At 37.8% G+C, this 17591-nt stretch overlaps 1 protein-coding gene across 4 annotated transcripts in view; it reads right to left on the minus strand.

Moving 5' to 3' along the window:
• LOC129779375 (proto-oncogene tyrosine-protein kinase ROS) overlaps nt 1-6537 on the minus strand; it is a 135698-nt gene extending 129161 nt beyond the window's left edge. For all 4 annotated transcript variants that reach the window (XM_055787069.1, XM_055786984.1, XM_055786923.1 and 1 more), the window contains exon 1: nt 5633-6537. In XM_055787069.1, coding sequence (XP_055643044.1) covers nt 5633-5812 — 180 coding nt within the window. In that variant the 5' untranslated portion in view covers nt 5813-6537. The remainder of the gene's footprint in view (nt 1-5632) is intronic.
• Between the last annotated feature and the right edge of the window lie 11054 nt (nt 6538-17591).

A 17591-nucleotide genomic window follows, 5' to 3' on the forward strand; every position in this document is an offset into this window, starting at 1 on the left:
CCTTTGGACTGCGTAGTTCTTCAAGAAGACATTAACTCAATGCTAGAGTGGTGCTGTGATAATGGGATGCGAGTCAATGAAGGGAAATGTAAGACTATATCTTTCGGTCGCTCTAAAAGCCCCATAGTCTTCCAATATAAAATGGAATTGACGATATTGGATCGCACAACGGCAATCTGCGATCTTGGAGTCACGATAGACTCAAAACTGAGATTCAATGACCATGTAGGCATTATGACTACCAAAGCTTTCTCAGTTCTGGGTTTCATACGCCGCCACGCGTACGAGTTCAGTGATATCCATGTTCTGAAAATCATGTACTGTTCGTTGGTCCGTAGCATTCTTGAGTACGCTGCTCCTGTCTGGTCCCCCTTCTACGTAGTTCACAACCTGAGGATTGAACGGGTGCAGAAAAAGTTTATCCGTTTTGCACTAAGACAGCTACCATGGAACGACCCACTGAATCTCCCCCCTTATGCCGACCGATGCAAGCTCATAGGACTGGATACACTATCTGTCAGGCGTACAACGATACAAAGATTGTTCATTTTTGATGTACTTCAAGGAAACATCGACTGCCCTGAGCTTCTAGCTCAGGTGTCTCTAAATATTCCCATTCGACGCTCGAGGAATTCATCTCTACTATCGGTTCCATTCCATAGGACAAACTACGGCTACAACAACCCGCTAGATTCATGTATTCGTCTGTTCAATGTTGTATGTGATGTTTTCGATTTCAACTTGACAAAGAACGCATTTAAAAATAGAATTAACAATTACATCTAGTTTATAAGTAAATAATTCAGTCTGTACTAATAGAAGACGGTGTTGAAATAAATAAATAAATAATAAATAATCCTGCACAAATACAGCTTAAACTTTTGGATAGACCTATTCGTCACTCGATGTCATTCAAGTATTTAGGTGTTGTGTTTGACTCCAAAGGAACATGGGGTAAACACATAGGCTACTTGAAACAAAAATGTCAGAAAAGAATAAATTTTCTTCGATCCAAAACAGGAACTTGGTGGGGAGCTCATCCAGAGGATTTGATTAGGTTGTATAAAACAACCATTTTATCTGTTATGGAGTATGGTAGTTTTTGCTTCAGGTCCGCTGCATGTACCCATATTTTGCATCTGGAAAGGATTCAATATCGCTGTTTGCGTATTGCTCTAGGATGTATGCAGTCAACACATACAATGAGCCTAGAAATTCTAGCTGGCATACTTCCTCTTTCCGTACGTTTTTTCGAGTTATCATTCCGTTTTTTAATACGGTGTGAAACACTTAATCCGAAGGTGATAGCAAACTTGGAAAAAAATGTTGAACTCAGGCTTTCGATCTAGGCGAATGTCTCTATATCATGAATTTATGACTTTGGAAAGTCCATCTACTTTATCTGGTTTCCAGATCATTCCTTCAATTTTGTTCAATTCCTCTATTACTATTGACCTGTCAATGAAGGATTATGTGCATAATATTTCAGATGATCTCCGCCATTTAGTTATACCTGCGATATTCCTGTCAAGGTATAAACATATTGACCCAACCAAAACTTTTTTTACTGATGGATCTAGTCTTAATGGATCCACAGGCTTTGGTATATTCAATATCAACTTCTTCACTTTCCGTAGGCTTAGTTCACCTTGTTCGGTGTTTGTTGCAGAATTGACTGCAATATACATGGCCTTACTCCATATTCAGACCTTGGCCCCAGATCACTTTTTTTATTTTTTCTGATAGTCTCAGCTCTTTAGAGGTACTCCGTTCAGTGAGAACTAGATATGCGTCGTATTTTTTATCTGAAATCCATCAACTTTTAAGTGCTCTGATAACTAGTTCATTTAATATCACTTTCGTATGGATTCCGTCTCATTGTTCGATACCTGGAAATGAGAAAGCAGATTTTCTTGCTAAGAAGGGCACTATGGAAGGAGACTTATTCTATAGGCCTATTACTTTCGATGAATATCTTCATTTTCCTCGTGAACAGGCACTTGTATCTTGGCAGTCAAGTTGGAATAGTAGTGATAAAGGCCGATGGCTATATTCTATCATTCCTAGGGTTTCTCTCAAACCATGGTTTAAAGGATATAATTTTTCTCGTGATTTTATACGGGTAGTGTGCAGACTCATGTCTAACCATTATTCTTCGAATGCACATCTTTTTCGAATTAACATCAGTGATAGTAACCTATGCGTGTGTGGTATAGGATATCAGGATATTGATCATATTGTGTGGTTTTGTTCTGAGTTTCAAAATGACAGGTTATCTTTAATAGAAAATTTTCGCAATAAGGGAATGCCACCTAATTTTCCGATTCGCGACGTTCTGGCTACTCGTAATATTGATGCTATTTCTTTAATTTATGATTTTCTCAAATCCATACACTTTCAAATATGAATATATATGTTTAGTTTTCCTTTATTGTTTTGATTTTGACGTAGGACTACGTCTTTCATTTCTATACCGGGGTGTAAAATCAAAGTTTCGAAAACGAAAGCGTTACGCCGGAGACCGAGATTTTGAGCGTTAATAGCTCCTAAACTGAACGAAATGGTATGATAAACACTTCATTCGAAAGATAAAATGTCTACGCGTTATATACTTGTTACTTTTTGATCCAAAAACTTGTTTCAATAGTCTTAAAATTGCTTTCAAAACAGGCTATTGAAATCACCAATCGGTATATAAGCGAGCGCCGCTCGGAAATCCACTCAGTTCTAATTGAACAGCGATTGGAGCATGTTGTCGCTGTTGTGGTGAAGCTCTTCGTTTATCATGAAAGCGCGGATGAACGGTGCCACCAAGAGCCTGTTTGTGCACCTTAGGCCAGAAGAGAATCCATCAGGAGGAGAGTGATGCCACAAACGGTTCCCCGGGAAGAGTTCGGAGCAGCCGCCACACACACACATACACGCGCGGAATTCTTCGTTTGGATGCCATTCAGCATCGAGAAAATTCCGGAAAGTTCTAATCATTTCTGGAAAATAAACTGCCAGTTCCTCTGGGAATTTAAAAATACATTCATGTGAAAGAGTTTATTTGAATGTTTTCTATCCATGTAACACTGTGACCAAATACATTTAGTTTTGTGATTTTTCAATCAATCGCAATTAACAGGATAGCTTCTGAAGATTATTCTTCCCCATCAGTAGGATATTTGCGTATCCAATATTGTATGCGCCTGCAATCGATTATTGCTCAGTCGCCGAAAGTTCCGAGCTCAGAGAGTTCATTCCCCTCTAGTTTGCCTTCCAAATTGCCATCGTAAAACACGCCTTCTCTCGATTCAATCATGCACAAAAAGCATACTTAAGCGATATTCTGGTGGTGGGACGCATTCATTTTTCGTGAGGACATCGACAAGACAACATCGTTGCTGAGGATGCTGGAGGAGGTGGACGGCGAAGGATCGACACATACAAGCGCAGAATTCTTTCCGTTTGGATGCCATTCAGCATCGAGAAAGTTCCGGAAAGATCTAATCATTGCTGGGAAATAATCTGCCAGTTCCTCTGGGAATTTAAAAATACATTCATGTGAAAGAGTTTATTTGAATGTTTTCTATCCATGTAACACTGTGACCAAATATGTTTCAAGCAAGTGCTATTAACAAATGGTTATCGAATTAGCATTAACCACTGGTGGGCTTCCAGTATCGAGGAAAATGTGAAAATATCTAATCGTTACTGAAAATAATCTGCCAGTTCCTCTGGGAATTTAAAAATACATTCATGTGAAAGAGTTTATTTTAATGTTTTCTATCCATAAAATATCCATATAATACATTTGGGTTTGTGATTTGTCAATCAAGTACAGTTAGCAGGTTAGCTTCTGAAGATTATTCTTCAGAACAAGGTTTTTCGTATCCTATATTGGATGCATAAAACCTTGTGCCTCCAACGTAACGCTCTCATTTTCGAAGTCTCCCAAATATTCATTTATTCATTCATTCAGAATGGATTTAGATTCAACTTCAAACAAATGATCTCTAAATCAACGATAGTCCTACGTCACCCTTGCGGTTATGCCATAGATATAATCTACTTCCTGTTTTTATATTATTAGCGTTTCCTTTTCTCTATTTCAACTTTTTTCTTCAGAATTCGAAAAGTGAGCAGATTTTCATCCCTTCCCTAGTCCCAAGGAGATAACTAGTTCCTAGGAGATGGTCATCTCTGCAACAAGAAGCTTAAACAAGAAGCCTATAATATTATCTTATTGTGAATTTTGTCATATTGTAACATTTTTCGAAAAGATAATAGGGTTTTTATGCCTTTTTGAGAAAGAACATTGGCATTGTTCTACTCAAAGAGGCTTTTCCCTATTCATAAACACGGCTCATTGTTACTTAATGTTGCTGAGCCATTTGAAAATAAATTTAGTACAAAAAAAAAACTAAGTTGAGCACGATCAGGGGGGAAGTAAACAGATGCAAATATATGTATCTCTCCCGCAATAAGTGCTTTGACCCACACTTGCTCAAACTCGTCGAATTCTGGTGTTGGAATATGTTCTGAATTTATTAATGAATTAATAGCAATAAGGACGCCGCCTCCCGATTTTTTATGGGATTTCTGAAGATTACGGTCATCTCTGAAGACATTAAAACGATTTCCGAATACTTACTCGCTTCTAACACTATCATCCCAACTTGTCTCTGTGGCCATAATTATCGAGAAAGAAGAATTCAGAACATTAATTTGATCACGACCGAATCTCGATTTCAAGCGCGTAGAAGTACAAACATCATCACTTATGTGGGTCTGAGATGTAATGTAGGTGTCGCATGTGCTGAAACAGCTTGGCGTAGATTCGTCAATGGAGCATGTCATTATTTTCTGGGAAAATGTATTTTCCGATGTTTGGTAGACGAGACGAGACTTAGTTTTGAAACAAATTCAACAGGTCGAAATTAAGATGATCATAAAAGACCCTCCAAGAAAGTATTGCAGCGCATTTCAATGATTTTTATCAGAGATGATTTGCTCGAAATGACATAGGCTACCTCTACTAAGCACTTCAATAATATAAAAAGCAACAGAAAACGATTTTCTTGAAAGTTCTGATTGAGCAACTGTAAGATAAAGCGTAGAATCACAAGGGATGAGACCGCGCTACAATTAAGCTCATTAAAATACGACGTCGTCAATTTTCCGACCATCTTTCAACACACCGTAATAATCAACCATTAGCCACGCCGATCACAGCAGTTCGATCACACTTCTGCGTGAACAGCAGCTACAACACTAGCACCAGCACCAGGGATCGATTAATCGACAGAGCGCCAGCTCAAGTCCCCGATTGAAGTCCTTATCGCTCCCTTTTTACATGGGCAATGATTATGGAGTAGAAAGGCTGGAATAACAACAAAAAATCCGTGTTGTTTTCCAGTGTTTCTTTTCTGTAGCATCTTCGACTTGTACTGCTCCACAAGTAGACACTCTCTCTGTGTGTATATTTTTATATATTTAGTACATCTTTATCGGTGACTGCTTCGAACTCGCGAGATTGTCTGACTCGAGCTGATTTCTTCGGAAAAACAATCCTGTTATTTTTTTTTTCGTGAAGGCAATATACGGCTCAATCTTATCGCCATTATCGCGAACACGCATTGTAACTAACCTGGTCCGGACATCGGTGAACACACTGCTGCTCCAGCTCCCTGGTCGCGACCAGGAAATCATCCTCCAGCTCAACAGCCGTCAAACCCTGCGCCACGAGCCCCGGACAGGACCCGGCGACTATCACTAGAACTATCGGAATCCACAAACCCAACTTGGGAGCGGCTAAAATCCGTTGCATCTCGAACCGCGAACCTAATCAATGACAATTCTCTCAGACGGCCACCTGTTCCGATTCGCACATTGCACCTTATTCAAATTATCGCTACGGTTTCCTTCTTGCTTTTCTTCTCTGGCCTTCGCCAGTCGGAGGCTATCACCTTCCGAACCTTGTCAGTGACCACAAAATCTTTTCTCACCGCTTCAATAATCACACGGCGGGATCCACACTGGAGAACTGCCCGTCGAAACACTCCATGCTTCCGATCTGGAACCGATCACTAAACTCTGGCGAACCACAACCCATAAAAACTCGATCCCAATTTTGTAACTTAATCCTTTTTTTCTCTTCCTCCCTTCCAGCGACCTTTCGAAAGTCGATCGCCACTTGTCTTCCTCAGGGCTTTCAGCACCGCACAGCTTGATGAGCTAATCCTTGCCTTTGCTAATCTGGCTCACATAAAACATGAACTCCTCTGGAACGAGATCACTTCAACCGAGCAACAATGACTATCACGACGACAACGCCACCGGTAGCGACTTGATTCCACGGCGGTCAAACTCCAACTGATCGGTCGTCTCGTCACGTCACTCACCGATCACTCGATTCGCTTGCTCGCTCGCACAACAATCACAAACCGGAGGACTGCTCTGACGACCAGATGGCGCGTCTGCTGGTGCACCGATGAAATCCACGCGCGACTTAAGCGACTTAACTCAGAAAATGACCGCGCTGAACAAGTGCCGATACACGACTGACTCCGACGCGCGCTCCGTCGTCCGGTTCGATGCGCAACGCGAGGGAAGACGCCAAAAAAAAAAAAAAACCTCGAGGGGAACATATGATCGGAAAACAGAAGCCACAAAACAGAGCGGGCAATAAAACGGCAACAAGTGGTGAGTGCGTGAAATTAATGCACGATCCTTCGTTTGAGGATCCGGTGGGTGAGCTAGGAGAGGGGGGAACTTTGTCGCCGCGTCGATCGCTGTTTTCGGCCACATCGCAACATGTCTCGGATGATCTCGCATCTAATTATCCTCATCGTTGTTTTTATTATGGGAGTTTTCGTCCTTTTTTTTTCCAATTCATTTAGGGGCTGTCCACATACCACGTGGACAACTTTAGGGGGGGTAGGGGGTACGAAAATGTCCACGATTGTCCACGGAAAGGGAGGAGGGGGTTCAGATAATGTCCACGTGGATACATAATATAGAATATTTTTGAAAATACATTAATATCCATAATCAATAAAGAATAAAATCTGCTCTGCATTTTTATCAAATTTCAATCTTGCCGCCCCTTGCGAGTACTCCGTATTTATCAATAAGAGACCATATTTTTTCATATTGTTGAACTGTTTCGCTGAAATGTGTATTTTGAAAGTAACGCACATGAACTGAGAGTGATGGATTTATTTACATTGGCAGAAGAGGATCATACATTCCGCCAGGACGAAGATACCACCAAAGTATGTTATGGCGGATTTACATTAGGGAGATCTATAGCTATAGATGGATTTATTCACGTGAAAAAAGGTGTTAACAGACGAGAATAAATATGATACACTTATTCGAGGTATATATAACTTGAATAAATTCACCATATGTAAACGCTTGAGAATTTCACACTGGAGAGAAATCACTGAAGTTGGATGCAGTTCTACTTCAGGTGAATAATGGTGAATAAAATGTTTATAACTACATAAATTTAAGAGATATGTTTTAATGGAAGCACAAATACTAGAACTAGAGGACAAAATATTAGTGCTAAAAAATTTGCAATCGCACTTAAAGAAAAATCCTAATAGGAAATTCCTACAAACTACATTATTATCAAAACAAAGCCTACTAAAAATAACCTACAACGAAGTGATTGTAAAATTAGCTAAAATTGAAGAGCAATTATCATTAACACAGCTCACATACTATACGAAATTTATGTAGTTATTACCCAAAAACTAACCTACTCCCCAGAGAGGAGAATTAAGTTTAAATCGCTAGTAAACGCAGTGATATTTTGTAATCGTACAAAATTATTATACGAATCTAAAATGGCTAGCGTAGTAGAAATAATAAAGGTAATCACGTCCCTGGTTCCACCTTACGATGGAAAACCAGATAAACTTAATAACGTAATATCGTCGTTGCAGGCGTGTAAGCCACTGATCAACAACGATAATAATGCAGCAGCACTACAAACAATCCTTTCACGTATGGAAGGAAAAGCACGAGCTGCAATAACAGAAACTCCAAACAGTATCGACACCATCATAACAAAACTGAAAGAAAAATGCCAAATTTCAGTCGAGCCGAACACGTTAATCGCGAAACTAAATGCAACTAAGCAGAGCGACAGTTTCGTTAAATTCTCAGAGGAAATTGAAAAACTAACTCTCAATTTGGAACGTGCGTATTTAAACGAAAACGTTCCACTAGAAACGGCTACAAAACTTGCCACGAATGCTGGATTAAAAGCATTATCAACTGGCGCTAGAAACAACGAAATAAAACAACTACTTAAATACAGAGAATTCAACTCTCTAACCAAAGCAATAGAAAAGGCTTCAGAGATAGAATCTGAAAAATTACTAAGTGATTCAGCAAAAGTATTCGCTTACAATAAACGAAACAATAACAGAGGACCGGGAAATCAGTCTCAAAATAGATATACGTATCAAAATAATAAATATGGCAACCAAAATTACCAAAATCAAAATCGTGGATATCGAAATCCACAATTTAACAATCCAAATCTGCGCCAACAAAACAGAAATAACCAAACACAACAAAACAACTGGCGGCAAAATTCATTTACCAATCAACAAATTAATTCAAGATCGCCAAGAAACCAAAATTTTAATACAAATTTCAGACCTCCTGCTGGTCGAAACTTTAATCCAAATGTTTATTATATGACCCCGGAAAACCAACTGGCCCCCCAACAGATACCAGTTGGGGGGTCAGCATATTATTCAAGACCAACAAACTATGTCTGGCCAGCAACACATTATGCAACAGCCACAACAGCCACGACAACAACTAATGGTAACCAATTTGCAAAACCATCGACAACAAATGGAACTTTCAACATAAACACAACTTTTTCAAATTTTGTGGTTTTGAAAACAGAAGTCGCGAATTCTGAATGTACCTTTCTAGTAGATTCAGGAGCCGAGATTTCAGTAATTAAGCCTACAAAATTAAACTATAATGCAATAATAGACAAAAATCAAACATGTTTAATAACAGGTATACAACAGCAACCAGTAAAAACTATTGGTACCATTGATATACCACTGCAATTAACTGACAACTTTATCATAAACCACAAATTTCAAATTATCCCCGAATGCTTACCCATACCTACAGACGGAATTTTAGGACGAGACTATTTAGCAAAATTGAGATGTATAATTGACTATGACACATGGACTCTAACTAACTCAATAAGCTCACAACATACACAAATCCCAATTCAAGATAAATTAAACGAAGACATAATTATACCCCCACGATGTGAAGTTTATAGGATGATAAAATTAAACGTCCCAAACCAAGATTATGTTTTACTATCTACAGAATTACAATCAGGTGTATTTTGCGCAAATTCCATAATAAATCCACAAAATCCACTCATAAGAATTATCAACACAACAGACAATACAGTAAAAATTAAAGAAAACTTTACAAACTTTGTCCAACCTTTATTTAATTACGATATTCTACAATTTAATCAAGTTACTCAAAACAACAAAAACGAAAAATGTTTAGCTGAATTAGACTTGACAAATTCCCCTACTTTTGCGATAGATAAACTTAACGAATTATGCAAGAAATACAACGATTTGTTTGCCCTTCAAAATGACACTTTAACTGGCAACAATTTCTATAAACAAAAAATTAACTTGAATGACTCGACACCAGTTTACATAAAAAATTATAGAATACCAGAAGTTCACAGAACAGAAATAGACATACATGTACAAACAATGCTCGACGAACAAATTATTCAACCATCTAACTCACCATATAATTCCCCAGTATTGCTAGTACCCAAGAAATCTACTAATAATGACAAAAAATGGCGTCTTGTCGTAGATTTTAGGCAATTGAATAAGAAAGTAATTTCAGATAAATTTCCCCTACCCCGAATTGATGATATACTTGATCAATTGGGTAGAGCTAAGTATTTCTCTACGCTTGATCTGATGGCAGGTTTTCACCAAGTTGAGCTAGAGGAAAAATCAAAACAATATACAGCTTTTTCGACAAATTCAGGCCATTATGAATTCAATAGACTACCTTTCGGACTTAATATCTCACCCAATAGTTTCCAGCGTATGATGACGATAGCTCTCAGTGGACTACCGCCAGAATGCGCATTCCTATACATCGACGATATCATAGTCATCGGATGTTCCATAAATCATCATTTAAAAAATCTAGAAAAAGTTTTTCAAAAATTAAGACAATATAACCTCAAATTAAACCCAGCTAAATGCAAATTCTTTTGTGCAGACGTTACATATTTAGGACACCATATTTCAGCTGAAGGTATACAACCTGATAAAACAAAATTTTCAGCCATTCAAAAATACCCACAACCACAAAATGCTGACGACGTCAGAAGATTTGTCGCATTTTGTAATTAAAGGGTGTGTCACATCAAATTGCATCACGGAAAAAACGCTGTAGAAATTTTATTTTTAGGAATTATATCTTCAGCTTTCGCTTATATCAGATAATGTGTGTATAGATCACGTTGGCCATGCTTCACTGTAAATTTTTCGTAAATTTGGAAAAATGTCGTCGAACGAAAAAGAGCGTCGTGAATTAATCCTGTGCACTCATTTCGAGAATCCGGAGTTGTCACATCGGGACATCGGTAAGATGCTGGGAATCGTCCAATCCACGGTCAGCAGAGTACTAAAACGATACTTCGAGAACCTAACCATCGACCGGAAGGTGAAGAACGGCAAAAATGGATGCTCCGTCAGTGAAAAAGATCACAAGCGTGTAGTTAAGCAGTTTAGACGTGATCCGAGAAGTTCGGTCCGGGATGTCGCCAATAAGCTGAATTTGTCAAGTTCATTCGTCCAGCGGACCAAGCAGCGGGAGGGCCTGCGTACATACAAGGTTCAGAAGGCTCCTAACTGCGACGAAAGGCAAAACATGGTGGGAAAGACGCGAGCCCGGAAGCTGTACACCGAAATGCTGACGAAGCCGCATTGCCTGGTAATGGACGACGAAACCTACGTCAAAGCGGACTTTCGTCAGCTGCCGGGCCTGTTGTTCTTCTCCGCAGAGGACAAATTCAGCGTTCCGGAGGAGATTCGCAAGCAGAAACTATCCAAGTTTGCCAAAAAGTACATGGTGTGGCAAGCGATCTGCTCTTGCGGAAAGCGGAGCGCCCCCTTCGTGATGACCGGCACGGTAAACGGGCAGGTTTACCTTAAGGAGTGCCTACAGAAGCGCTTACTACCACTATTGAAGCAGCACGAGGGCCCGACCATCTTCTGGCCGGATCTCGCTTCGTGCCACTATTCAAAGGACGTGTTGGAGTGGTACGAAGCCAACGGGGTCACCTTCGTGCCAAAGGAAATGAACCCGCCCAACGCGCCGGAGCTTCGCCCAATAGAGAAATATTGGGCGATTATGAAGCAGGCCCTCCGGAAGAACCCAAAAGTTGTCAAATCGGAGGCGAACTTCAAAAGAAAATGGATTTCTGTTCAAAAAAAACTACAACCTGACGTTGTACAGAACCTTATGGACGGGGTAAAGAGGAAGGTGCGAGCATACGGGCTTGGGCTCGAAGTATGAATAAAAAGAAAATGCCAAAAGTTGTTTAATAGTTTTTATTTTACTGTCTAAAATTTTCAAAAGGATCGGTCTACTGGGCGAATTTCTGCAGCGTTTTTTCCGTGATGCAATTTGATGTGACACACCCTTTATTACAGAAGATTCATCGCACATTTTTCAGACAAAGCAGCTCCACTAAATGCCTTGTTGAAAAAGAAAGCAATTTTTAATTGGACTGAAGAATGCCAAAATTCATTTGCGATATTGAAACAGGAACTTTTGAGCCCTAAAATACTACAATTCCCAGATTTTTCAAAACCTTTTATCCTAAGTACAGATGCTTCTAAAATTGCATGTGGCGCTGTACTTGAGCAAGAACATAATGGAATTAGATTACCAATAGCCTATGCCAGCCGTAAATTTACAAAAGGCGAAAGTAACAAATCAACAATAGAACAAGAACTTACAGCGATACATTGGGCAATTACATACTTCAGACCATATCTTTACGGACGGAAATTTACAGTAAAGACTGACCACAATCCATTAGTACATTTATTTAGTATGAAAAATCCATCATCTAAGCTGACACGAATGAGACTTGATTTAGAGGAATTTAATTTCGATATCGAACACGTAAAAGGGAAACAAAATGTCGGGCCTGACGCTCTTTCGCGTGTCGAAATCAATCTTGAAGATCTTAAAACAATGTCGATCTTGCCAGTACAAACCAGATCTATAACCAAAGATAAACCACAAGCTCAAGTTAATGAACAAATAGATAATAAGACTGATCACCTCAGAGCCTATGATTCTATTAACAATATTGATACTTTTGATATACCTAAAGTAACATTTGAACTAAATAACACTGAAATTAATATTTACATCAAAAATAAAAACCTGAAAAGAATTCTTGCTCGAGCGCAACTATTCTATTACAAAGGTATGATAAATTTTATAGAATGCATACAACTTATAAACGATATGGCCAAAACAATGAACTTAAAGAAAATTGCAATCAGTGTAAAGGATCCAATATTTAACATCCTTCCCGGGAATGGAACATTGAATGAAGCAAATAATACTACATTGAATGGAATAGAAACGTTTAAAAAAATATGCAATGATAATTTAAGTGACGTCACGATAATTTTATACGTCCCAGCTAAAGTGCTGAAGGATGAAAACGAAATACAACGATTAATAAAAGAAAACCACGATACCCTTTTAGGAGGCCACGTCGGTATTAACAAACTATTACAAAAACTAAGAAGAAATTACTTTTGGAAAAATATGAAAGACACAATCACCACTTACGTTAAAAATTGTGTTCGATGTAAATTAAACAAACACACAATTAAAACAAAAGAAGTATTCGAGAAAACTTCAACACCAATTAAAGCATTTGACCTTGTCTCAATGGATACAGTAGGTCCATTAACAAGATCAAATAGAGGAAATCGTTACGCATTAACAATACAATGCGATCTAACGAAATATATTATAACATTACCAATAATAGGTAAGCAAGCAAAAACCTTAGCTAAAGCAGTAGTCGAAAACCTTATCTTAAAACATGGTTGCCCAAAAGCAATAAAAACTGATATGGGCACCGAGTATAAAAATGAAGTATTCAAAGAAATATGTACAATAGACCAAAAATTCTCAACAGCATATCACCCAGAAACTATAGGAGCCTTGGAACGAAGCCATCGTTGTTTGAATGAATATCTTAGACAATTCATTAACGAACAACAGGATGACTGGGATTCATGGCTACCATTTTTTACCTTTTTCTACAACACTACGCCACATACAGAACATACTTTTTCACCATTTGAACTAGTTTTCGGAAATCAAGCAAATTACCCCACAGACCTAAAAAATACAACAATCGTAGATCCAGTTTATAACCATGACTCATATCATAAAGAACTAAAATTTAAATTACAATTAGCTGCTCAAAAGGCCAAATTTCTATTAGATAAATCAAAGCTTCAAAGAATAACAAAACAGTCAGAACAGGCAAACCGAATTAACATACAATTAGGAGACAAAGTTTGGTTAAAAAGAGAAAATCGTAGAAAACATGATTCGGTGTATACAGGGCCTTTTGAGATTGTTGAAATTAAGCATCCTAACGTGACTATCAAAAACCAAATATCAAATGATGAACAAATTGTACATAAAAATCGTATAATTAAACAGTGATTAGAATAAGTAGAACCGAGCCTAACCTCGAAAAAAAAAAGAGAAAAAAAAAATAATAATAAAGAGGTAGGCCCTGTGCTAGATGTAAGAAATTCGGTAATTAAGTTTAATTAGAAAAAATATTCAAAACACTCAATTTACAACAACAACAAAAGATGAAAGCAAGTTTATAAAAGTAGAAATTTACACTATTACTTTTAAACACACAATTTATAGAGGCAACTGGAGAATCCTTTTTAGAATGATTTCATTTCATTTCACTCCATTACACCATTCTTCCAAAGAGGGAAGGTGTCATGGGCTAAAAACCCCTGTAATACAACACATCAACAAATTATCCAAAATGCCATCCGCCCTGTAAAATATAAACAAATATTGCATAAGCAAATTAAATTACGTCCATATGCGTCAGCAACAAGTGCAGTCCTCGACCTATGTTAAATTATCTCTTTTCCAGTGGAGGCGATCTGACGTAGCGGTAACATCCATACCTCTCACGCTAAAGGTCACGAGTTCAATTCTCACTCCCGACATTCTTCCGAAATGGAAGGTAAAAGTGACGAACCAGCCAAATGTGTTGAAAGTCACTATAATACAGAATTACAAATACAAATAACATTGCATTTTTATAAAACCAAAGTGTGATTCTCCCGCTGTCTCATTCACTTACATGATTATTATAGAATAAGAGTAGGATAGAATTAAGCTGAACAAACTGTGTAAATCCATATAAATATCCGACATCAATAAACGAGAGACAATTGCTTTTGAGACCTTCTACAAGCTTAACTCGCGAGTTTGAGGTCCTACTAGTGGATACCGTTTGGTGCTACCTTTCTGGTCCACTGTAGGATACCTTATAAGTCAAAAGAAAGCCTCTACAAGATTCTCAAGCTAACAGTAAACTTTTTGAACAGTACAATAAATTCACCGAAAATATGAATATATTCATTATAGAAGTTCACGCTAGTGTAAGCGGTTGATGCGATTTCTATAAATCTACAATATATCGGTTCCATACTTTTGCGTCTTGTGTCTGGTGAGATTGGAAAGGAATTCCGTTTAAGGGGGTATTCTAGTCTAGAAATCTGAAAAAATCGAAATTTTTTTTTTACCATATTTCTGTAGTTTAGGCATTCAAGAATATACTCTAGAAAGGACTTATCGAAAATCCTATTATTTACCTAGTTAGAGCCATCTTAGTGATGTGGTATCTAACCTGTTACGGCCATCACAATGAACTTCAAACGCGTTTCTCTCGGAACTAGTTTTTTTCTAACTGGCGTACACGATATCTCAAGTTCTACTGAACCGATTTATGTCAAATTTATATGAAAATAATCTGCATACATCTCTCTATCGCATGAACCAATAAAAAATTATAACTTTTTAATTTTACTATTTTTAAAAAATCGGTAAACGCCAAAAAAATCGTTTTAAACAGCATTTTTGTTTTCAAACGGCCGCCATTTTGTTAAAACCCATGTTTTTGACTTGTCCGAGGTTCATGCCATAGCGACATCTTTACTGATTCAGAATCTGTTCGATTTTTTTGTTTCAGATAACCAGAAGGACTGGAATCGTGTACGCCATGGCACAACTTTTTTTTGAACACCCTCACTTCACCAGCATGTAACTATTCTAATTATGAATATTGTTTTTCCGTCCTATTTTTGTTTTATTGTTGAAAGATAGATAAACGAATAATGATATAATGGATAGTAAAAATATTCTTTGTTTTATTTTTACGGAGTTCGAAAAAACGTCCGAAATTCGTGTCTCTACACTAGAATACCCCCTTAATGTGCTTCTACAGAGCTTCGATAGATTCTAACAAGAACTGCTTATAACTAAACGAAACTAAAGTCCAGAATAAACTAACATAATTAGCCAATAAAATAGACGTCATATTCCATCAGGACAGTGTCAATCTTCCTTCTCTTTGACAACCTGGCCGAAAATGTTAGGTTTGCCTGAGAAGTGCTATTTCACCCGCCATCATCACCAGATATTGCACTTTCCGGTTATCAATTTTTCAGGCCACTTTTCATGAGCGCAATAATTTCGGCCCATTGGGTAGCATGGAAAAGAACCTTGTCCAGTTTTTTTACGAGAAACCAAACAAGTGTTGGGAGGTTGGGTTTTGAAATTGCGGAAGGATCGATTCAGCAATACCTTACACTGTGTAAACTAGGCATAAGAATTAACCAATCAATATTAAAAAAAAAAACTTCGTAAAGAAACTCGATGTTTGGAAGCCACATGAATTATAGTAAATTTTTGCTACATTTTGTAAATTTTGGACTGAATTTTCATCAGAAAATCGATCACGGTGTATAGAAATGGGTAAAATACGATATTGTTTGCAAAGATCATGGGATAAGCAAGACAAACCACTGCAAATAACATCAAAGCCAGGATTACACAAAAAGGGACGCGGTGTGTATGGTGGAACTGGAAGCGAAACTCCGATTATGAGGAGTTACATGGCCAAAAGGTTAATTCCGTGTTGTACGGTTCACAACTGGATAGATTTCACGAGGCGATTATGGAAGAAACCACCAGAATCGATCAACAGAAAAGTGTCACATAAATTTTTGATGACGCTCCAAAAAATTAGGGCGATTAGTTGGGAATTTTTGATGCATCCATGGTTTATCCCAGACCTTGCAAACATAATTGCGATCTATTACGAAATGATCGAGATATAAGCGTCCGAAATTTTTAGACGTAGTCCTACATCAAAAAAAACATTCAGAAATTAAACAGAAAAACGCGAATACTTTTTAAATGACCCAATACATTCGAATAATTGTGTGTTTGTAAGAATGATACTTTGGATTTTTTTCCCTTAAAGTCGGCACGAATTCGGGAACAACCTAATATTTTCCAAGTCTTACGAGGTTGAACAGAAAAATCATTGGTAGATGAAGCCAGCGATCACGATACAGGTTTATTGTTCATTTGAGCCGCCATTTGTGTGTTAAACAAACTAACACTACATAATTTAACACGACATTCTTATAACTTGAACATCATATCGATTTTTTATCACTGCTGCTTTGTCTTGCGATTCCAATAACGATTTCGTAATGAAGCCCTAGATTTCATTGTCTGATTTTTTTTTGAAAACATATAACAGTTCGGACGATTTGCAACTTTTCGATACCATTTTTATAGTAATCTTTCGGTTTTTCCTCAAAATAGGCCTCGGTTTCGGTAATCACTTCATCATCGGTCTTAAATTTCTTGCCAGCGTACATTCTCTTCAGGTCTGCGAACAGAAAATAGTCGCTGGGGGCCAGATCTGGAGAATACGGTGGATGCGGAAGCAATTCGAAGCCCAATTCATGCAATGTTGCCATAGTTTTCATTCGTTTGTGATTTTTCAATTTTTTCACAATAATAAAAGTTGCTTCACTCTCAATGCTGTAACTCACGAGCCAATCGACCGATTGCTGTCAAATTTTGACACGTATCCATGATGGTGCTTTGTGATTGTCAAGTATATTTTTGCAAGAGGTTCCATCTAGACGTCAACCTTATGAATTTTTCAGCCGAACTGTTGCAGCTCAACCAAATAAATAAAATTGGCAAATAATTGTATATGATTATAAAGAATGATAATAAGAATAAGAAAAAAAGAATTCCCGAGAATAGATTCTCAAGTGATTTTTTTATATGGATTTCAGCGGTAAAAACAACCTGACAGCATAAATGGAATTTAGAAGAAACTAAAGAGCGATACAAATAACTTCCCGGAGAATGCTGGATAGAGAATAAACGAA

The sequence above is a fragment of the Toxorhynchites rutilus genome, chromosome 1 (genome assembly GCF_029784135.1).
Source record: "Toxorhynchites rutilus septentrionalis strain SRP chromosome 1, ASM2978413v1, whole genome shotgun sequence".
NCBI lineage: Eukaryota > Metazoa > Arthropoda > Insecta > Diptera > Culicidae > Toxorhynchites > Toxorhynchites rutilus.